Raw genomic sequence first — 22,689 nt, forward strand, 5'->3', positions numbered from 1 at the left:
GTGTGTCCCAGCCTGTCAGTGTGGGTGTGTGACCCAGCCTGTCAGTGTGGGTGCGTGTGTCACCCCCTGTCAGTGTGGGTGTGTGACCCAGCCTGTCAGTGTGGGGGTGTGTGTCACCCCCTGTCAGTGTGGGTGTGTGACCCAGCCTGTCAGTGTGGGGGTGTGTGTCACCCCCTGTCAATGTGGGTGTGTGACCCAGCCTGTCAGTGTGTGGGTGTGTGTCACCCCCTGTCAGTGTGTGGGTGTGTGACCCAGCCTGTCAGTGTGTGGGTGTGTGACCCAGCCTGTCAGTATGGGTGTGTGACCCAGCCTGTCTGTGTGTGGGTGTGTGTCACCCCCTGTCTGTGTGTGGGTGTGTGACCCAGCCTGTCTGTGTGTGGGTGTGTGTCACCCCCTGTCTGTGTGTGGGTGTGTGACCCAGCCTGTCAGTGTGGGGGTGTGTGTCACCCCCTGTCAGTGTGGGTGTGACCCAGACTGTCCTTGTGGGGGGGTGTGTCACCCCCTGTCAGTGTGTGGGTGTGTGACCCAGCCTGTCAGTGTGTGGGTGTGTGACCCAGCCTGTCAGTGTGGGTGTGTGTCCCAGCCTGTCAGTGTGGGTGTGTGACCCAGCCTGTCAGTGTGGGTGCGTGTGTCACCCCCTGTCAGTGTGGGTGTGTGACCCAGCCTGTCAGTGTGGGGGTGTGTGTCACCCCCTGTCAGTGTGGGGGTGTGTGTCACCCCCTGTCAATGTGGGTGTGTGACCCAGCCTGTCAGTGTGTGGGTGTGTGTCACCCCCTGTCAGTGTGTGGGTGTGTAACCCAGCCTGTCAGTGTGTGGGTGTGTGACCCAGCCTGTCAGTATGGGTGTGTGACCCAGCCTGTCTGTGTGTGGGTGTGTGTCACCCCCTGTCTGTGTGTGGGTGTGTGACCCAGCCTGTCTGTGTGTGGGTGTGTGTCACCCCCTGTCAGTGTGTGGGTGTGTGACCCAGCCTGTCAGTGTGTGGGTGTGTGACCCAGCCTGTCTGTGTGTGGGTGTGTGTCACCCCCTGTCAGTGTGGGGGTGTGACCCAGCCTGTCAGTGTGGGGGTGTGACCCAGCCTGTCTGTGTGTGGGTGTGTGTCACCCCCTGTCAGTGTGGGTGTGTGACCCAGCCTGTCAGTGTGTGGGTGTGTGACCCAGCCTGTCTGTGTGTGGGTGGGTGTCACCCCCTGTCAGTGTGTGGGTGTGTGACCCAGCCTGTCAGTGTGTGGGTGTGTGACCCAGCCTGTCAGTGTGGGTGTGTGTGTCACCCCCTGTCAGTGTGGGTGTGTGACCCAGCCTGTCAGTGTGGGTGTGTGACCCAGCCTGTCAGTGTGGGGGTGTGTATCACACCCTGTCAGTGTGGGGGTGTGTGTCACCCCCTGTCAGTGTGGGTGTGTCCCAGCCTGTCAGTGTGGGGGTGTGTGTCACCCCCTGTCAGTGTGAGTGTGTGTATCACCCCCTGTCAGTGTGGGTGTGTGACCCAGCCTGTCAGTGTGGGGGTGTGTGTCACCCCCTGTCAGTGTGTGGGTGTGTGACCCAGCCTGTCAGTGTGTGGGTGTGTGTCACCCCCTGTCAGTGTGGGTGTGTGACCCAGCCTGTCAGTGTGTGGGTGTGTGTCACCCCCTGTCAGTGTGGGTGTGTGACCCAGCCTGTCAGTGTGGGGGGGTGTGTCACCCCCTGTCAGTGTGGGTGTGTGACCCAGCCTGTCAGTGTGGGGGTTGTGTCACCCCCTGTCAGTGTGGGTGTGTGACCCAGCCTGTCAGTGTGGGGGTGTGTGTCACTCCCTGTCAGTGTGTGGGTGTGTGACCCAGCTTGTCAGTGTGGGGGTGTGTGTCACCCCCTGTCAGTGTGTGGGTGTGCGACCCAGCCTGTCAGTGTGGGGGTGTGTGTCACCCCCTGTCAGTGTGGGTGTGTGTATCACCCCCTGTCAGTGTGGGTGTGTGTCACCCCCTGTCTGTGTGTGGGTGTGTGACCCAGCCTGTCAGTGTGTGGGTATGTGACCCAGCCTGTCAGTGTGTGGGTGGGTGTCACCCCCTGTCAGTGTGTGGGTGTGTGACCCAGCCTGTCAGTGTGTGGGTATGTGACCCAGCCTGTCAGTGTGGGGGTGTGTGTCACCCCCTGTCAGTGTGGGTGTGTGTCACCCCCTGTCAGTGGGGGTGTGTGTCACCCCCTGTCAGTGTGGGTGTGTGTCACCCCCTGTCAGTGGGGGTGTGTGTCACCCCCTGTCAGTGTGGGTGGGTGTCACCCCCTGTCAGTGGGGGTGTGTGTCACCCCCTGTCATTGTGTGGGTGTGTGACCCAGCCTGTCAGTGTGTGGGTGTGTGACCCAGCCTGTCAGTGTGGGGTTGTGTGTCACCCCCTGTCAGTGTGGGTGTGTGACCCAGCCTGTCAGTGTGTGGGTGTGTGACCCAGCCTGTCAGTGTGGGGGTGTGTGTCACCCCCTGTCAGTGTGGGTGTGTGACCCAGACTGTCAGTGTGGGGGTGTGTGTCACCCCCTGTCAGTGTGTGGGTGTGTGACCCAGCCTGTCAGTGTGTGGGTGTGTGTCACCCCCTGTCAGTGTGGGTGTGTGTCACCCCCTGTCAGTGGGGGTGTGTGTCACCCCCTGTCAGTGTGGGTGTGTGTCACCCCCTGTCAGTGGGGGTGTGTGTCACCCCCTGTCAGTGTGGGGGTGTGTGTCACCCCCTGTCAGTGTGTGGGGGTGTGTGTCACTCCCTGTCAGTGTGGGGGTGTGTGTCACTCCCTGTCAGTGTGGGGGTGTGTGTCACCCCCTGTCAGTGTGTGGGGGTGTGTGTCACCCCCTGTCTGTGTGGGGGTGTGTGTCACCCCCTGTCTGTGTGTGGGTGTGTGTCCGGGTTTCCCGCCCCTCGCTGAGCCCTGGTTCGCTCTGTGAGCAGTGACAGGCGCTGACGTGTGTGAGCCTGGCTTTAAATGTTCGCGACTCGATGCTGAAGATAACTCGGGGCCAGCGGGAGCCGCAGCGAGTTTGAGGAATTGGAGCGGGATGCCTGAAGTTGGGAGAAAGCCAGGTGAGGGCCTGTGGGAGGGAGAGGGAGGTCAAGTGTCCAGTGGGGGGACTGGGCTTTCACACTGATCGTGGTGTCGAGGTTTGGCTGGGAGTCCAAGGACTGGCTCCAAACCATCATGGGGAATGTTCAGATCCCTCCCTACCATCGCCACCTCTCACCCTCCCCGCACCACAAAACAGCCCTCCTCTGACAAGCCCCATCCTGCCGTCCAATCTGGAGAGCCCCAGATCCAGAAAACCAGCCCGCCCTGAGCTCAGTCAAGGCTGCTATAACCCCAGGCCAACTTTTCAGCAATAATACTGAGGACTCATGCTCCCAGAACCTGCTGCCCCCCCCCCCCCACCCCCACCCCAGTTAAGCAGCACGTACCCAACAATGTGCAACATTGCACAGGTATGGTCTGATAAATCCAACCCGGCCAATCACTGCCCCACCATCTGTAAAGTGATGGAAGGGGTGTCAAACAACAGTGATGCCCACCTTGGGTTCCTCCAGGGCCACGTTCAGCTCCAGATCTCATGATCTGCCTTGGTTCAGACATGGACAAAAAGAGCTGAGCTGAAGTGAGCGATAGCCCTTGACATCAAGTCTGCACTTGACCAAGTGTGGCATCAAGGAACAGGGCAAAACTGGAATCAGTGGGTATCAGGGGGCACGCTCACCGCTGGTTGGAGTCATACCTGACACATAGGAGGATGGTCGTGGTTGTTGGAGATCGGTCATCTCAGCTCCAGGACATCTCCGCAGGATTTCCTCAGGGTAGTGTCCTAGGCCCAGCCGTCTTCAGCTGCTTTAACATTGATCTTCCTTCCAACATAAGGTCACAATTGGGGATGTCACTGAGGATTGCATCATGTTCACCACTGTTTGTGGCTCCTCAGTCCATGTTCAAATACAGCAAGAACTAGACAAAATCCAGGCTTGGGCTTACAAGTGGCAAGTAAATTCATGCCACACATTATCAATATTCGGGTGGAGGGCGGGGTTACCTCTTACCGGAAACTGAACTGGACTCTCCAGCTAAATACAGTGGCTACAAGAATAGGTTAAAGTCTAGGAATACTGCAGTGAGCAACTCATCTCCTGATTTTCAAAAGCCGCATCAGGTGTGGTGGAATATTCCCCACTTGCCTGGATGGGTGCAGCTCCAATAACACACAAGAAGCTTGACATCATCCAGACAAAGCAGCCCACTAGATTGGCATCACATCCACAACCAGCAGCTCTCTCCATAACCGTAGCAGCAGTGTGTATCTTCAAGGTACAGAAATTGACCAAGGGTCTTTAGCCAGCACCTTCCAAACCCACGGCCACTTCCATCTAGAAGGACAAGGGCAGCAGATCCATGGGAACACCATCAACTGCAAGTTCCCTCCAAACCATTCCCCGTCCTGACTTGGAAATACAGGCAATCCCTGGCTTGTGAATGGTTTCTCTTCTTAAGTTCGATCACAAGTTGATTTTTACACGGGTCAGAACGCAAGACAAGTCCACATAAAATAGCCACTCATTGAGTGCAGAAAATGTTCATATGTTGGATTTTTAACATTGTTTGTAATCCAGGTCATTCTGTTATAACGCACATTTTGTCAACACTAATTCGCTGTAATGTGAATGACGAATTGGGGACGCTGTTCCTCAAGCAAAAACCTTTAAAAAGTGTGATTGCTGTAATGCGATTACAGCGCCAGCACTTTAACCACTGTTACTAAAGCTCAATTTTTCGATAACACGGGGTTGCACGAGAACACAACCATTGCATTATAGAAGAACTGGCTGTGCAGACGGTTGTAAGTCGGTGGTTTGTAAATTAGAACTCCCTGTATATCATCATTCCTTTAGAGTAACTGGGTCAAAATTCTGAAATTCCGTCCTTAACAGCAATGTGGGTCGACCTACAGCATGTGGACTGCAGTGGTTCAAGAAGGAAACTCACCACCACCTTCTCAAGGGCAACCAGAGACAGGCAATAAATAGTACTGGTCCAGCCAGTGACACCCAGTCCCTGTGAATGAATAACATTAGCAGTCATTAGGATGACGACGTTTTTAACATTAATAATTCTCCTCTCCATTACACAAAGACTGAAGCTTGTCCCATGTCTTGAGAGGCTGCAGACTCCAGATCTGTAGTTTCGGCTGCTTCCTTCTACGTAGGTACAGTCTCTGGAGTCCTACAATTGAGGGCAATGGGACGAGAAGATCTGGTTAATCAGAATGTGTTTTAATCCAACCCAACTCATACCTAAAGTTCCTCTGGTGTATCTCCCAATCCAGACCTGGGACATGTCCATTCAGAACCTGTAATACCTGCCACATTGCTGCTGGAAGAGAGTGTGAGGGATGTTGGAGAGGATGCGAGTGAGTTCATGGATGGATGGGGAAGGCATTGAGTGGGAGAGGAGGAGAGTGTGCAGGAGGGAGGGTTAGGAAAGGTATTTGAGTAGGGAGGGGAGAGTACCAGGTAGGTTAACAGTGTAGATATGAGGAGGTGTATGTGCATGCTGGAGGGTGTTCTCTCTGTGTGTTTGTCAGAAACAGACAGGCTGCTGGTATGGAGAGTGTGAGGCTGAGCACCTTTCTGAAATCCTGTGTCTCTCATTGTGTGCCACCTCCCTGTTCCCCCCCTGCTCAGCTTCCTCCTTCACAAAGAAGCCGCGGAGCGCGGTGTTCAACGTGGGCAGTGATGCCACGTTCGCAGCGGAGACAGAGAAAGGGGTGGCGAAGGTGAGATGGCAGCGGCATGGTGCAGACATGGCAGCGAGTGAGCGATGGACCATCGTTTCAGAGGGCACCAGGCACACCCTCACCATCCATTCAGTGAGCAGCCTTGACAGCGGAGTCTATGCGGTCATCGCCGGAAGTTCAAAGGTCAAATTTGAGCTGAAGGTCAAGGAGCCAGGTTAGTGTGCAATATAGATAACAGCAGCAACAATGTGGGCTGTTGGGGAATAGTAATCAACAAGGGAATGAGAAAAAACGTACTCCTCCTGAGACAGATGGGACTTTGGTTTGATTTAACTTGATCTTTAGCCTGTGTCTGATGGGGTGCCAACATAGAGGGAGCTTCCATTTCAGTTTAAAACAGTGGAGGAAGCTCTACTTTCAGCTTAAAAGAAAAGAGAGCACTTTACTTACAGTTTAAAAGAACAGAGGCAGTTTTAGATTAGGCAGCTACTCTCTACAGTGTGGAAACAGGCCATTTGGCCCAACAAGTCCACACTGACCCTCTGAAGAGTGATCCACCTAGACCCATTTCCCTCTGACTAATACGGGGAGAAAGTGAGGTCTGCAGATGCTGGAGATCAGAGATGGAAATGTGTTGCTGGAAAAGCGCAGCAGGTCAGGCAGCATCTAGGGAACAGGAGAATCGACGTTTCGGGCATTAGCCCTTCTTCATTCCTGTATCTAACTCCATGCTGACCCTGTCGTGGGAGTATTTGATGGGGACAATATCAAGAGAGCTTTACTCGCAGTTGACTTTTAGTTTAAAAGAGTAGGTGGAACTTCACTTTGTAGAAATGGAGTCTGGCCTGTGAGAGGTGACTGAGGCATGATGGGTGAGTGAGCAGGGTATAGGATTTATGAGCCTGTGATACTGGGTGATGTAGTTTGGGTAAGGAAAAGGTACTTCAGTGAATGTGGAACGACTAGAGAAACTGGGAATGTACTCGTTACAGCAGGGGAGGCATGGGAGATTGAAATTTCCTGCGGGGTTTTGGCCAAGTAACTGGAATGGGGAGGTGGTGCTGTTTCTAGTACCAGAGGACATGTAAGGAGATTGTCAAAAGGTGAGGAGGATATTTTGACACAGAAGCCCATTATGATCTGGAACTCCCTGCCTGAGAAAGCTGGGAATTGTATCCTTTCCTTAAGTGGAACAATTTATCAGGAAAATATGAGGAGAGTAGGATTGGAGGGACAGCAGTCTGAAACAGCGCAGTGCGTAGTGAGGAATCAAGTCCTGGTTTGCTCTGTAACAGTGTAGCAGGAGATTGAGCATTAGCTGGGGGATACATTTGGGTATTCAGCAGCAATGTGGATTAGGAAGGACAGTCAGGAAGTTGCTTTCTGCTTTTGGGACATGTGCTCTATTCTGAGAACTGAGGAATGTCACCGGAGTTGGAGAAGAGAGCAATGTGCGCTGCAGTTATTCATAGTTCAAACAATGCCCATTAATAGCTTGTATCATGGGAGAAGGGGAGAGGGTTGTACTGATTAGGGTGGGGGAGGGTGACCAAGGTGACCAACTGTTGTGAACATTTTCCAAACAACACTTGCCTCTCCACTTGATCCAAACACCCTTCTCCCAAATATGGAAAAAAAAACCTGCCAGACAGTTAGCTCAAGAGTTTCCACTCAGGAACAGATTGAGTGTTCAGAATTGACAGATCCCCAGAAGTGAGTCATTAGAGTGGACTCTAATCAAAGGTTTCAGGGTAGTGTATAGACAGGATAACAGATACTCAGGAGTGAGTTACACACTGGAATCTAATTGAGGGTCTGGGGATGGTTTATATATCGAATAAAAGATATCCAGAAGTGACTTACAGCCTGGAATGTAGAGTGACGAATGTAATGTTCAAAGCTTTCCATATATTTTAACATTTATATCTTGCTGTGTTGTTCACCTCAACAAGGGAGGAGTTCCATATTCTCATCAGTCTCTGGTTTAAGCAGTTCCTCCTGAATTCCCTGTTGGATTTATTTGTTGTTATTTCGTATTTATTCTTGTTTATTATTTCTGGTTTGACCTCTTCGTATTCTCTCTGTGCACTGCCTTGGTTAAATTGGGAATCCTTTCATCTGCTAAGCCCTCAGGCTTGATGACATAACGGAATGTTTCACTTACCCCTTTTTCCTTTTCTGAGGAAGACTGGTGGCTGAACCCCAGACCCGCGTTTACAGATTACACTTTGCTTGAAATCAACCCACAGCAGAAGTTTTTACGATGAAATCAAAGATCAGGTTTATTAAACAAAGTGAGGGAATTGCTTCACTACGCCATCCTCACACAAAAGCACTCAGGAAATTCAGGAAGATGGGAACCAGAGCAGTTGCAAATTACACGTAGGAATTACAAACAATTAAGACTAAGTCCATGAGAGGTCCGCTTTCCCTGAGGTCAGTGTAATGGTTTCCTTGGTGATTGGGCTCAGTTATTTTACCTTCACACAAGCAAAGTGTGTGCTTCTTTCCATACTGCCATTTGGAGACAGAGGTGAAGTGTTTGAGGCAACCTGTTGACTCATTACGTCTTGCTTTCTCTCTGAAGGTTAAACAACAATGGACTTTTAGAAACCAAGAATTATACATGTCAGCAGTTATCCCAGTTCAGATTCCAGAACAGGCATTTCAGGATCTGATGACCCACCACGGATAGTTGGGGCTGAAAGGGGTGAAGTTTAACATGGATAAGTATGAGATTATCCATTTTGTTTGGTAGAGCAGAAAGGCAATTAATTATTTCAATGGAGAGAAATAATTTGGAGTGTTTTTGTGCAGAGGGATCTGTTGGTACCTTTCCTTGCTAGTAACATTGGAGGCAGCTCAGAGAACGTTCTCTACATTGATCCCAGAGATGAGGGAAAACTCAACACATCTGGCAACATCTGGGAAGAGAAATCACCAGCAACCTATCACATCCAGTGATGCCTCTTCAGTCTGGAACCGACTGTCTGAGAGTGTGGTGGAAGGCAGGTTCACTCAAGACTGCCAAGAGGGTGTTGGACCAATGTGAGTAGAGGCAGGGAGAAGGTGGGAAAATGGCCTTCAGTCACAACGCTCATTGAGAAAGCTAGTGCGGACACAATGGACCAAATGAACACTCTCTGCACGGTAACAATTCTCATTATGCAGAGACCAATTCAGGGGGAATGTGCACTCCATGCTGTCTTGTTCAACATGTTTTCACTTATGCTAGAAAGTAACAGAGTGGATTCAATTTGAAATGAAACATTGCTGTTTTACAGTTTTGTTAACCTGCTTTGCTACTTTGAATGGTGGGTATGTGTGTAACCCTAACACCCCTCGATACCTCTCTCTCATTCAGAGACCGACATCATAGAATCCAAACAGTGTGGAGACAGGCCATTCGACCTAACAAGTCCATACCGACCCTCTGAAGAGTATCCCACCCAGACCCATTCCCCTACTACTTTACATTAACCCTGACCAACACACCTAACCGACACATCCCTGAACAGTGACCAATTCACCTGACCTGCACATCTTTGGACTGTGGGAGGAAACCGGAGCATCCGGAGGAAACCCACGCAGACACGGAGAGAATGTGCAAACTCCACACAGACAGTTCCCCCGAGGCTGGACTCGAACCCGGGTCCCTGTTGCTGCGAGGCAGCAGTGCTAACCACTGAGCCACCGTGCCGCCCTGAGGAGGGTGTGAAGCCCTGCCTACTCTGATAATTGGTGTGTGTTTTCCAGTTTGAATTACCAGTCACAGAACAGTACAGGGTGATACACTCACTGAGTTCGACCCAGACATTGGACTAACTCCCTTGGTCGATGCATATGGGAAGGAGCTGTGCTCTCAGTCAGAGACAGGCGGTAGCTGAGCTGTAACTGTTCTGTACCTTCACAGCAGATGGTGGATGTGGACCATTACCTCCAGGTGAAGGAGAACAAAAACTGACAAGAGACACACATGCAGGTAAGAGGTGAGATGGGGTTAGATCAGGGAGGCGATTGAGGGGGGAGCTGGGTGATGATGTGGGAGTGGGGGGCGGGGGGGGGGCAGTGGTTTGACAGAGGGGAGAGAGTTTGAGGGTGATGGGGATGAGGAAAGGGGCTAGGATTACTTGTGCTGCCACATTAGTAAATACAGGGACAGATGACAGAGCAGATGACTGTGTGGCTGAGGAGTTAGTGCAGGAGGAAAGATTTTAGATTCCTGCATTACTATGACCATACCTGCAAGTGTCACTTGAACTGGAATGGGAGATAACACCCTTACCGGGTTGGCGGGGTGGGGGGGGGGGCTTTTGCACATGCTCTCAGTGTGGGGGCTTAAACAAATTTCCCAACGGATCAGAGAGGCCGTAGTGGTTCAGGAGGAAGAGGTACACAAGTAAATATAGAAGACCCAGGTCAGCCCGGCAGGTCGGGTGTCTACAGTCAAGCTCAGACACAAGGAAAGGGAGCTAGACAGATTTATATTAGTGCGAGGAGTCCTGGGGGGTAAGGTGGGTGAGATAGCGATGTGTAATCATTAGTATCACAGAGGCATGGCTGAGGGTGGGGCAGAAATGGTAGCTGTGTATTCCAGGGTATCAAATCTTCAGGCGAGGTGGGGGAGAGGTGGGGCAGTGTAAAAGAGGAGAACTTGTCACAATATTGACACAAGAAGGGAATGACCTCAATCGGCAGGAATGACATCTCAAAGGCTCCTCAATTGAGGCCATATGGGTCAACATATGGGGGGGGCAAATCACTTTGAGGGTATTATAGACTCCTCAACAGTCAGGGAGAGAGAAGATGGCAGAGATGTCAGAAAATCTCAGGGGCGTGTAAAAATATGTAAAGGTAAAAATCAGTATTGTCCCTCGAGGGCTGCTCCCTCATGAGGGAGCAACGGCTGGTGATGAGTTTAACCCGAGGGTCACCATGCCTCAGGCAAGGTTGAGTAGGTGGGCCCTTCATGGTAATCTCAGCCAGGAAAGGGAAAGCAACTAACCTGACACTCATGATGCAGAGGAGGCCATTCTGTCCATCACGTCGCTGCTGGGTCTCTGATTGAGCCTAGCCTTTCTCAGTGAGGCTGACAGCTCTGTCTGTAAAACCGAGTGTGAGGGATATGGGCCTCCCAAGGAACATGAGCTGTCATTTCTCTTATTGTTTCGACAGCCTCCCCCACCGGGAATGTTTCAGCAAACAGCAAGGCAGCAGCTGGAGTCCCGGGCGGAGAGAAGGTTCCAGAATCACACAGCACAGAGCGGGATCAGGAAGGGTGTGATGGAGAGAAAGTTCCAGCTCCTTCTGGAACAGCTCTGAAGAGGGGCAGTGTCGTGGGGGCATCTTTCCAAGATGATGTGCCCTTGTTTCTGGAGAGACCCCAGTCTGGGACAGTTACTGTCGGTAAGGAGTGACCACAGGGACTGTCTTAGCTTAGGACAGTCTAACCCACACCCCTTAACCCCATAGTCACACCCCCTACTCCCATACTCACAACCTATACCCACACTCTACCCTCATCCCCACACTCTAAACCCAATATCACCATACCCCAACCTATATCCTTTACCCCCATAGCCACACCATCTACCCGTTTACTCCAAAATCCACACCCCTTACCCTCATACCTCCATACCCACACCCTATATCACTTACACTAAATCCACATCCTTTACTCCTATACCCATCCCCACACCCCTTTACCCCTAACCACATCCCTTACCCTCATACCCTACTCCCCTTACACTAAATCCACACCCTTTACTCCCATCCCCATCCCCATACCCCTTACTCCAACCCCATCCCTTACCCTCATACCTCTATACCCACACCCTATATCACTTACACTAAATCCACACCCTTTACTCCTATACCCATCCCCACACCCCTTTACCCCTAACCACATCCCTTACCCTCATACCCTACTCCCCTTACACTAAATCCACACCCTTTACTCCCATACCCATCCCCACACCCCTTACCCCAACCCCATCCCTTACCCTCATACCCTACTCCCCTTACACTAAATCCACACCCTTTACTCCCATACCCATCCCCACACCCCTTACTCCCATATCCACACACTATACCCTCATAGCCACACCCGATGCCCCTTACACCAAATCCACACCCTATACTCCTTACTCCCCATATGCACACTTAATCAAATACCATCACCCCAGCCCATATCCCCATCTCATACCCCATACACTCTTCACTCACTCCCCTTTTGCTTTGTAACTCCTGTGTCCTAGGTCCTGGGGCCTAGCACTATCACTCCTCACACACTCCATGCCACCCGTACTCCCCCTCCCAACCTCACTCCTTCCTAAACACCCTCACTTCCCCCCCCCACCTCCCCATTCATTCACAACTGCCCTCAGCATTCCCTCTCCATTCCCAAACATCCTCACAACTCCCCCACCCCAGCTAATTCCCAAACACCCTCACTCTCCCTCCTGCTAATTCCCAAACACCCTCACAACTCCCTCACCCCGGCTAATTCCCAAACACCCTCACAACTCCCCCACCTCAGCTAATTCCCAAACACCCTCACATCTCCCCCACCCCAGTTAATTCCCAAACACCCTCACTCCCCTCCCACTAATTCCCAAACACTCGGACTCCCTCCCCCCCAGGCTAATTCCAAAACACCCTCACTCATTCGCAACTGCCCTCAGCATTCCTTGCCATTCCCAAATACCCTCACTTCACCCCCCCGCTAATTCCCAAACACCCTCACTCCCCCTTCCACTAATTCCTAAACACCCTGACCCACCCTCGCATAACCCCCCTACTAATTCCCAAACATCCTCACTTTCCAGCCCCCTCCTAATTCCCAAACACTCTCACTCCCTTTCCCACTAATTCCCAAGCACCATCACTCTCTGCCCGTCCTGCTAATTCCCAAACACCCTCACTCCCCATTCCTGCTTGTTCCCAAACACCTTTACTCTTTCCCCCCCCCGCCCCCCCGTCTCCATTTAGAACCAAATTCCCTCCTTTCCCCCACAGCTCATTTCCAAAATCCCTTCATTCCACCCTCCCAGCCTCCCCATTCATTCCCAAATACCCTCACTTGACCCCTCACCTGTTGCCAAACACCCTTGCACCCCACTCCCCCCAATGCCCCCACCACCACCACCGCTCCCAGCCTGAAGTGCCCTAGTCCTGGTTTGTTCTTGTGGCCCTTGTGCTGTGTCTGATACGTGTGTTGTCATGTGCTGCTTAGGGTCGGACATTATCTTCACCAGCCGCGTCCAGGGCACCAACATCCTGAGGAAGCCCACCGTGCGATGGTTCAAAGGGAAATGGATGGACGTGTCCAGTAAAACCGGAGCTCACCTCCAGCTGAAGGAGACATACGATCGTAACAGCAAGGTAACAGACCTGGTCATTCCCAATAGTGAGCAGTCACTCCACCCAAGAGGGGCAAGACCAGAGCAGTCGATTTTACCCCCCAAACCCTAGTGAGAGTGAATAGTGAGTAGTCAATTCCCTGGGGAAGGCTAATAGTGAGCAGTCAATCCTCTGGTGATAGCCAATAGCAAGCATTCAATCCCCCCGGTGAGGCCAGTAGCGAGCAATTGATTCCAGTGCCCCCTCCCCGGGTGTAGCGAACATTTGATTCCCCCCTGCTCCAGGCCAATAGCAAGCAGTCAGTCGCCCAGTGAGGGCCGGTAATAAGCAGTTGTTCCTGCCTCGTTGGGACCTATAGTAGCAATCCCCTGGTGAGAACCAATAGCACACGGTCACAGGCCCCATGAATGTCAATCACAAGCAACTGATCCCCCATGAAGGCCAATGCGAGCAGTCATTCCCCCTAGTGAGGGCCAATAGTCCTGTCTGACATGTCGTCTCTCTGCTGTAGATGTGCAGCCTGTTCAACCTAATTCAGTATCTGGAGAGACAGAAGGGCTAATCCTCTCTGGGGCATCTTTCACCCAGTCTCACAAAGAAGCAGGAGCTTCCCACAGGCTGCAATGCTTTGCAGTGTGTGTCACAGTTGGAGACTGGGCACAGGCTCACCACATCTCAAAGTTGTTAACCTTCCCGACGATGTTGTATCTTCACTGAGATAACGTTTACCCTTGCTGGCAGTCTCTCTCTGGTTCACACAGGTCTACACGTTTGAGATGCATATCATACAGGCAAAAAGCAATGACGCAGGGGGTTATCGATGTGAAGTGACTGACAAGGACCGGTTCGATTGCTGCAACTTTGAATTGACCGTTCACGGTGAGCGCCTCCACAAACAGACAGAGAGGAAGGTAGTCCTCAGAGACCGTTGGCAGGTTGGGATGTATGATGACCAGCCAATATCCCAAAATAACCACCCCTGTGTGGGATGGCCAACATCCCATTTCAGTGAAGCTCACTTGCTCCAGAAGCAAAAATACTGCAGATGCTGGCGATCTAAATTAAACTCAAAATGCTGGAGAAACTCAGCAAGTTAGGTAGCATCCATTAGGAAAGAGAAACTGTTAGTGGTTCAAGTTAATGCATGAAAATTGGAAGAACTCAGAGATGTAATCAATCTTAAAGTATAGTTTTAAAAGGTGATGTAAATTCTAAATGGGTTGCAGGAGCAAAGGAACCTGGTTGCATATGTTAGAAGGTGGCAGGATGAGTGAGGGAGCAGTTAATAGAGCATATGGTGTTCTCAGCTTTATTAACACGGGCACAGAGACCAAGATCAAGGAGGTGACATTGAACGTGTTCATCCTCATGTGGAGTATTATGAAGTAATTGAATGCATCGGAGAGAGTGCAGAGGTGATTTACAGGAATCGTTCCAGGGATGAGGAACTTCAGTTATGAGGATGGATTGATGAAGGTCGGATTGTTCTCCCTTGGACTCACGATTTAATCGAGGTGGAGAAGCAGAAATAATATCAGATCTTCTCCAGAAGACAAAATGGAAGCAGAGACTTTGATTTCATGTCATTGATCTTGATGCTGGGGCCAGAAGGTTAAGAGGTTCTCTGGCTAACATTGAACCTGACCAGGACAGCGCAGCAGGTTAAGGACAGAGGTCAGACAGAGAGCAAGGTAGAGATTTAAAATGGCAGTTGGCTGATCGTTTTGAATCATTTTGCAGACAAGGTAGAAATGTTGCACAAAGCAGTCGCCCTTGTCTGTGTTACATTTCCGCACATGAGACCACATTGTGAGCAGTGAATACCGTAGACTCGATTGACTCACTGCCATACCTGAAAGGTGTGCGTTTTGGATTTGGACAGTGAGGAGATGAATGGGCAACTCCTGTGGAAAGATGCATGAGAAAGGAAGGGGAGGATGAGTGACAGTGAGAGGACATCAAATCATATTTTATTAAAAATTCTATTCGAGTCAAAGAGATGTACAGCGCAAAAACAGATCCTTCAGTCTGACCCCTCCATGCCGACCAGATATCCCAACCTAATCTAGTCCCACCTGCCAGCACCCGGCCCATATCACTCCAAATCCTTCCTATTCATATACCCATCCAGATGCCTTTAAAATGTTGCAATTGTACCAGCCTCCACCAAAATTTCCTCTGGCAGCTCATTCCATACACACACCACTCTCTGCGTGAAAAAGTTGCCCCTTAGGTCTATTTTTATATCTTTCCCCTCTCACCCTAAACCTATGCCCTCTAGTTCGGGACTCCCCGACTCCAGGGAAAAAACATTATCCATTTACCCTCTCCATGCCCCTCATGATTTTGTAAACCTCTATAAGGTCATCCCTCAGCCTCCAACGCTCCAGGGAAAACAGCCCCAGCCTGTTCAGCCTCTCCCTGTAGCTCAAATCCTCCAACCCTGGCAACATCCTTGTAAATCTTTTCTGAACCCTTTCAACTTTCACAATATCTTTCCGATAGGAAGGAGACCAGAATTGCATGCAATATTCCAAGAGTGACCTAACCAATGTCCTATACAGCCGCAACATGACCTCCCAACTCCTGTATTTAGTACTCTGACCAATAAACGAAAGCATACCAAATGCCTTCTTCACTATCCTATCTACCTGCGACTCCACTTTCAAGGAGCTATGAATCTGCACTCCAAGTTGTCTTTGTTCAGCAACACTCCCTAGGACCTTACCATTAAGTGTATAAGTCCTGCTAAGATTTGCTTTCCCAAAATGCAGCACCTTGCATTTATCTGAATTAAACTCCATCTGCCACTTCTCAACCCATTGGCCCATCTGGTCCAGATCCTGTTGTAATCTGAGGTAACCTTCTTCGCTGTCCACTACACTTCCAATTTTAGTGTCATCTACAAACTTACTAACTGTACCTCTTATGCTCACATCCAAGTCATTTATATAAAGATGAAAAGTAGTGTCCACAGCACAGATCCTTGTGGCACTCCACTGGTCACAGGACTCCAGACTGAAAAACAACCCTCCACTACCACCCTGTGTCTACTACGTTTGAGCCAGTTCTGTATCCAAGTGGCTAGTTCTCCCTGTGTTCCATGAGATCTAACCTTGCTAATCAGTCTCCCATGGGGAACCTTGTCGAACACCTTACTGAAGTCCATATAGATCACGTCTACCGCTCTGTCCTCATCAATCTTCTTTGTTACTTCTTCAAAAAACTCAATCAAGTTTGTGAGACATGATTTCCCACGCACAAAGCCATGTTGACGACCCCTAATCAGTCCTTGCCTTTCCAAATACATGTACATCCTGTCCCTCAGGATTCCCTCCAACAACTTGCCCACCACCGATGTCAGGCTCACTGGACTATAGTTCCCTGGCTTGTCATTACCACCCTTCTTAAACAGTGGCACCACGTTTGCCAACCTCCAGTCTTTCAGCCCCTCACCTGTGACTACCTATGATCTAAATATCTCAGCAAGGGGCCCAGCAATCATCTCCCTAGCTTCCCACAGAGTTTTCGGGTACACCTGATCAGGTCCTGGGGATTTATCCACCTTTATGCATTTCAAGGCATCCAACACATCCTCCTCTGTAATATGGACATGTTTCAAGATGTCACCATCTATTTCCCTACATTCTGTTCCTTCTATGTACTTTTCTACAGTAAACATTGATGCAAAGTACTCGTTTAATATCTCCCCCATCTAGTGCGGCTCCACATAAATGCCGCCTTGCTGATCTTTGAGGAGTAAAAACAAGGACTGCAGATGCTGGAAACCCGAGTCTAGATTAGAATGGTGCTGGAAAAGCACAGCAGTTCAGGCAGCATCCGAGGAGCAGGAAAATCGATGTTTCGGGCAAAAGCCCTTCATCAGGAATAGAGGCAGGGTGCAGTTTTGAGGCACCCTATTCTTTCCCTAGTTACCCTTTTGTCCTTAATGTATTTGTAAAAGCCTTCTCCTTAACCCTATTTGCCAAAGCTATCTCATGTCCCCGTTTTGCCCTCCTGATTTCCCTCTTAAGGATACTCCTACTGCGTTTATACTCTTCTAAGGATTCACTCGATCTTTCCTGTCTATTCCTGACATACATTTCCTTCTTTTCCTTAACCAAGCCATCTATTTCTTTAGTCATCCAGCATTCCTTATACCTACCAGCCTTCCCTTTCACCCTGACAGGAACATACTTTCTCTGGATTCTTGTTATCTCATTTCTGAAAGCTTCCCATTTTCCAGCTGTACCTTTACCTGTGAACATCTGCCTCCAATCAGCTTTCAAAAGTTCTTGCCTAATACCGTCAAAATTGGCCTTTCTCCAATTTAGAACTTCAACTTTGAGATCTGGTCTATCCTTTTCCATCACTATTTTAAATCTAATAGAATTATGGTCACTGGCCCCAAAATGGTCCCCCACTGACACCTCAGTCACCTGCCCTGCCTTATTTCCCAAGAGTAGGTCAAGTTTTGCACCTTCTCTAGTAGGTACATCCACATACTGAATCAGAAAATGTTCTTGTACGCAATTAACAAATTCCTCTCCATCTAAACCCTTAACACTATGGCAGTCCCAGTCTACGTTTGGAAGGTTAAAATCCCCTACCATATTCTTACAGATAACTGAGATCTCCTTCCAGATTTGTTTCTCAATTTCCCACTGACTTATTAGGGGGTATATAATACAATCCCAATAAGGTGATCATCTCTTTCTTATTTCTCAGCTCCATCCAAATAACTTCCCTGGATATATTTCTGGGAATATCTTCCCTAACTACAGCTGTAATGCTATACCCTTATCAAAAACTCCACTTCCCCTCCTCTCTTGCCTCCCTTTCTGTCCTTCCTGTAGCATTTGTTTGCTGGAACTTGTGGAACTTGCGCACCAGTGGCTGGCCCACATTTGTTGGCAAGTCCCTAATTGTCTTTGGGAATGTGGTGGTGAGTTGTCTTTTTGAACTACTGCAGTCCATGTGCTGTAAGTTGACCCCCAGTGTTGTTAGGGAGGGAATTCCAGGAGTTTGTCAGGGATGTTTCTATCGTTGTCGTTTCTGGTGCCTAAGGTTGATGCCAGGTTTCATTTCTTTGTTGAGACTTCGTAACGGTCGATACAACTGCGTGGTATAGTCAGCCAATTCAGAAGTCAGTTCAGAGTCAACCAGATCGCTGTGGTCTGGAGTCACATGGATTCCAGACCAAGTGATGCTCACAGATCTTCTTCTGTGAACGACATTGGTGAACCAGATGGGTTTTTCTGACACTCGGCTGTGGTTACATAGTAGCGAATAGATTCTTTATTCCCGATATTAATGGTAACAGAGGAGGGGTGGGGAATGGCAATGGCCTCACACTAAAGGTGACAGAAAAGGGACAGAGTCGTCTGTTGAATACGGACGTGTGGAGGGTGAGGTCAAGAGGACTGTTATTGCGGTCCTGGAAGGGAGGGGAAGGGTAGAGCAGGAGTGTAGGAAATACAGCTGGAGCCTGGGGGTGGAGGTGGGTGGTATACGTAGCTGGTGATGAACATATTGGACACACCGGTGTGGATGGATGGTGCTGTTTTGGATAGAGCGGGAATCTGAAACCCTCCAACAAGTGGGCGGCACGGCGGCACAGTGGTTAGCACTGCTGCCTCACAGCGCCAGAGACCCGGGTTCAATTCCCGACTCAGGCGACTGACTGTGTGGAGTTTGCACGTTCTCCCCGTGTCTGCGTGGGTTTCCTCCGGGTGCTCCGGTTTCCTCCCACAGTCACAAAGATGTGCAGGTCAGGTGAATTGGCCATGTTAAATTGCCCGTAGTGTTAGGTAAAAAGGGGTACATGTGGTGGGTGGGTTGCGCTTCGGCGGGTCGGTGTGGACTTGTTGGGCCGAAGGGCCTGTTTCCACGCTGTAATGTAATGTAATCTAATCTAATCTAATCTAAAATCGGGTCAGATTTACCAGCGGGGGGAGATGCAGAGCTTTTCTGAAGAGAATTCCAGAGCTTGGGGCTTTGAAAATGTAAGGCATGGCTATGAATCCTGGACAAGGAAGAGGAACATAGGAACAGGAATAGGCCATTGAATCAGTCCTACATGGTCTTACAGGTCCAGAAGTGGAGGAGTGTAGTTACCTCAGGGTATGGACTGGAGGTTACAGAGTTGGAGAGTGGGGGGGGGGGGGGCGCTGAGACAAGGAGGGATACGAAATTTAAAGGGAATGGACTAGGCCTATGAGAAGGGGGTTGATGGGTGTGTGACAAATGGGAGGCATGGTGTGAATCTGTTCTGTAAGTACTAACCCTGTGCGTTTTCATCCCAGATGCTCCGGTGCAAGAGGAGGTGAACCTTTTGTCTCAGTTCAGACGCACGTAAGTGATTCTCTGTTACTCCTCGGGATCACCCTGACGGGACAAAGTTAGCAGGAAGGGCAGGAGGCAACAGAGAAGGTACACTGAGATATAGAGAGGGGAGTGAGTGAACTGCAAGGTCTTAAAGGGTCACAAGGTGTGAGGTTATTCACTTTGATCGTAAAATCACGTATTTTTTGAAAGGTTTAGAAGTTGTAAGAGGTATTGTTCAGAGGCTTAGGTATGGTTATGCAAAAAACACAGTTGCCATATGCAGGAAGGCAAATGGTATTCCTTCTTTTATTCCTGCACTCCAATGCTCTTGTAATGAGGAAGTCTTGTCCCAGTTGTTTGTTGAGTCCACTGCTGGAATACTGTGTGCAGTTTTGTTCTCTGTTCTCCGTACTGAAGGAAGAATGTCCTTACATTGGAGACAGTATAGGGCAGGTTCACCAACTAGGTCCCTGAAGTGGGGAACCACTGTGGGATGAAAGGCTGAGTAAATCAGGTCTACGTTCCCAAAATGGAGGGACATGGAAGTGGGGTTGAACCCAAGGTGGTTTTGAATGGTGATGTAGCCTCGACAGGCTGGATGATCCACTTGTTTCCTGTGCCTTGGCTTGACAAACTCCACCTCTTACCCCTCCACCTTATTCCTGGAATGCCAACCAAATCATTTGAAGCCAGAACTTCCAACAAATCCATCATCATGTCGGGCCACTTGTCTCTGCACTGGAGCTGTATGTGGGTGTTTTAAAAAATTCTCAAGGTCAGGTTCGTAGGAGAGTAGTCTGACACAGAACAAACGACCAAGAGGCGAGTCTGCTAGAATAATGGGCATTTTATTCCCCGCAGCGTCGCCACAACGGGTCTGGCTTATACTCACTCTACATGTTACCAAAACTGGGAGCCGTCAGTTCTCGTAGAGCGGTTGCCAACAACCCACGCTCGGCGGTTAAACGTAACCCCGGAGCAGACTCTACCGAACTGGAGACTTCTCCAGCTGATATACCCTTTTCCAGATATAAACATTCATGTGAACAGCAGAGCAAGGCTAAAAAACACATTCCATTCTGGTTACATACAGATAAGAAGATTCACACGGGAAGGTGTATAACAAGATTCACACGGGACTAAGCGACACCTTCCATTTTCGGTTAGATTCACACATGTATTGGGACACAATTTTAACCCTTTCACCACATTCCACTGCTTGGCCCAATACATGTGTTGCATAATGATTCACACATGTATTGGGACATAATTTTACACCACATTCCACTGCTTGGCCCAATACATGTGTTACATTATGCCCATATGTATTCTTTCTAACAAGCGCCTACGTACACGCCAAATATACAAGCAAGTCAGGACATTACAGCATGTTAAAATCACCAGGACCGCTACCAGGATCGACAAGGGTGGGAACAGGAATGTCCCCGCAGTGGAGGACATACCACTCAATATGTCCCACCAATGATGAGCTGACTCCACGTCCACTACACGGGCAGCATGTACTACCTCCTGTCCATGTATAAAGGTAGACACCGTAACCTTGGTGACATTGGTTTGATGCTTTCGTAATATCTGCTTAAGCTCCTCGGATCGGTCCAATGCCCGCTTAAACCGATCCAGGGAAATGTTCCAGAGATTCCTCAGCACTTTCCACTGCACCTTGGTAAAGTGGCGAGCACTGCTATAAGTGGTCAACAAATAGGTGTGATTCTGCCAGTGCCACTGATAGACATTTGAGAGGCATCCCGAGAACGGTGCTGAGGGAAGCATAGGATGTGGATTATTGGTAGCCACACAGAGCGTGTGTGGCCCAATCTGCCACATCATGTCCCTTGGAGTCTCAACAGTCCATTCGCACAGGGCCGTTCCCTTAGTCAAGCAAGGGTCCCGATACCTGTCCATCAGTAGGCAAGTTTTCCCCTGATCAGTCTGTTCACAAGCGGACAGATCATAGGTAATATTGGTATCTGGGCTAAACCACTGTCCCCTTGTCTTCAGAAAATAATATCCAGAAGATGTAATCACTGGTAATACATAATATCGACAGACCGTAACAGTGTGGGTTACATTCATGGTAACAAAGTATCCGTTACACATAGTTGCGTTACACCATGTTCGCTCTGGATGGGTTATCATCCACAATTTCTCAGATACATTCCATAGTCCCCTCCACGCTTGTACATTGGGGGATGTTACCACACGCAAAAAGCGTTCTTTCTGTATTTGAGCATGCAACATTTGAATATGACAGGCAGTCCAATTTAACTGAGCCGTAATGTTCTCAAACAGTTCCTGAGTGGCGCCCCAGACATCCAGTTCCCATTGCAGAGATCGTATCATTATTTCAGCTGTCTCTCCTTGAGTCATCATTACGGATGGCATCCACCTTCCAATAGTATGTAGTCCTTGTGAGGTGGCCTGTCCCGTGTTAGATAATTTAGTACGGGTTACCTCAGAGTCAATGGCATTCGAGATACCCATAACAGTTCCTGCGCCTCCCAGCAGGGTGTCGTACCACGCTCGTCGCCGCCTCTTGGTATGACACTCGGGTATGAGGGGCAACTGTACCCGCCAATGAACATCAGTGTGCAGTACCGCCCGGGCCATCTGTTGACAAGTTGACATAATAGGGGCCAACTGTGTTCGATGCGACCGCACGCCCCCCGTGGCACCCCTCTTCGGTGCTGGCCCGCCCCGCGTGGGGTTTAATAACACCTCAGACGGGGCGTTCGTCGAGGGCAGTACCATTATTAACCACATGAATCGATGACGATTCCGAATATCGGTGGCATTGCGCAGCCACAGATCTTCCCCCCGAGCTGTGACGCTCCAATGAGTCCCCGTTGTCCCGCATGTCTGGGTGCGTCGGTCCCACAAACACGTCTTGACTTGGGCATTTACCACCAGGGTGCAATTAGGCGGTATGAACGATATGTCATATTTTTCCCCATCCCGGCGCATGTAGCACTGTGCACACGTGTACAATTGACAGTCGCTGGTGAGAGTCAGAACAACGCACTGCTGACCGGGTTCACATGTAAAGTCGTCCTGCGTCCGTCGCTGGCTACTGGCCTCCCACCGCACCTCATGGCGGGCGACCGGTACCAGCGTCCAGGCCGTGATACCGATGCCCTGGAGTGGCCATCCGATCGCGAACATCGCCAATAGGAGTCGCAATCCCCATGACCACCCCATGTTCAAGGCGGAGGGTCAGCCTGCGGGTGCATAGCAATTACAACATTATTTAGGTCTCACGTAAGTAGCACT

At 50.0% G+C, this 22,689-nt stretch overlaps 1 protein-coding gene across 1 annotated transcript in view; it reads left to right on the forward strand.

Annotated features, from left to right (window-relative positions):
- The first annotated feature begins 2,952 nt into the window (after window positions 1-2,952).
- The window catches only part of LOC122558014 (myosin-binding protein C, cardiac-type-like), a 90,552-nt gene continuing 70,815 nt past the window's right edge, over window positions 2,953-22,689 (forward strand). Inside the window, exons 1-7 of the mRNA XM_087996830.1 lie at window positions 2,953-3,025; window positions 5,660-5,926; window positions 9,626-9,694; window positions 10,888-11,118; window positions 12,947-13,095; window positions 13,836-13,953; window positions 19,380-19,428. Coding sequence (XP_087852956.1) covers window positions 3,001-3,025; window positions 5,660-5,926; window positions 9,626-9,694; window positions 10,888-11,118; window positions 12,947-13,095; window positions 13,836-13,953; window positions 19,380-19,428 — 908 coding nt within the window. The 5' untranslated portion in view covers window positions 2,953-3,000. The remainder of the gene's footprint in view (window positions 3,026-5,659; window positions 5,927-9,625; window positions 9,695-10,887; window positions 11,119-12,946; window positions 13,096-13,835; window positions 13,954-19,379; window positions 19,429-22,689) is intronic.

Source organism: Chiloscyllium plagiosum, unplaced genomic scaffold (genome assembly GCF_037043375.1).
Source record: "Chiloscyllium plagiosum isolate Xiang-an unplaced genomic scaffold, Cpla_swu_hap1 HiC_scaffold_18, whole genome shotgun sequence".
NCBI classification, from domain to species: Eukaryota; Metazoa; Chordata; class Chondrichthyes; order Orectolobiformes; family Hemiscylliidae; genus Chiloscyllium; species Chiloscyllium plagiosum.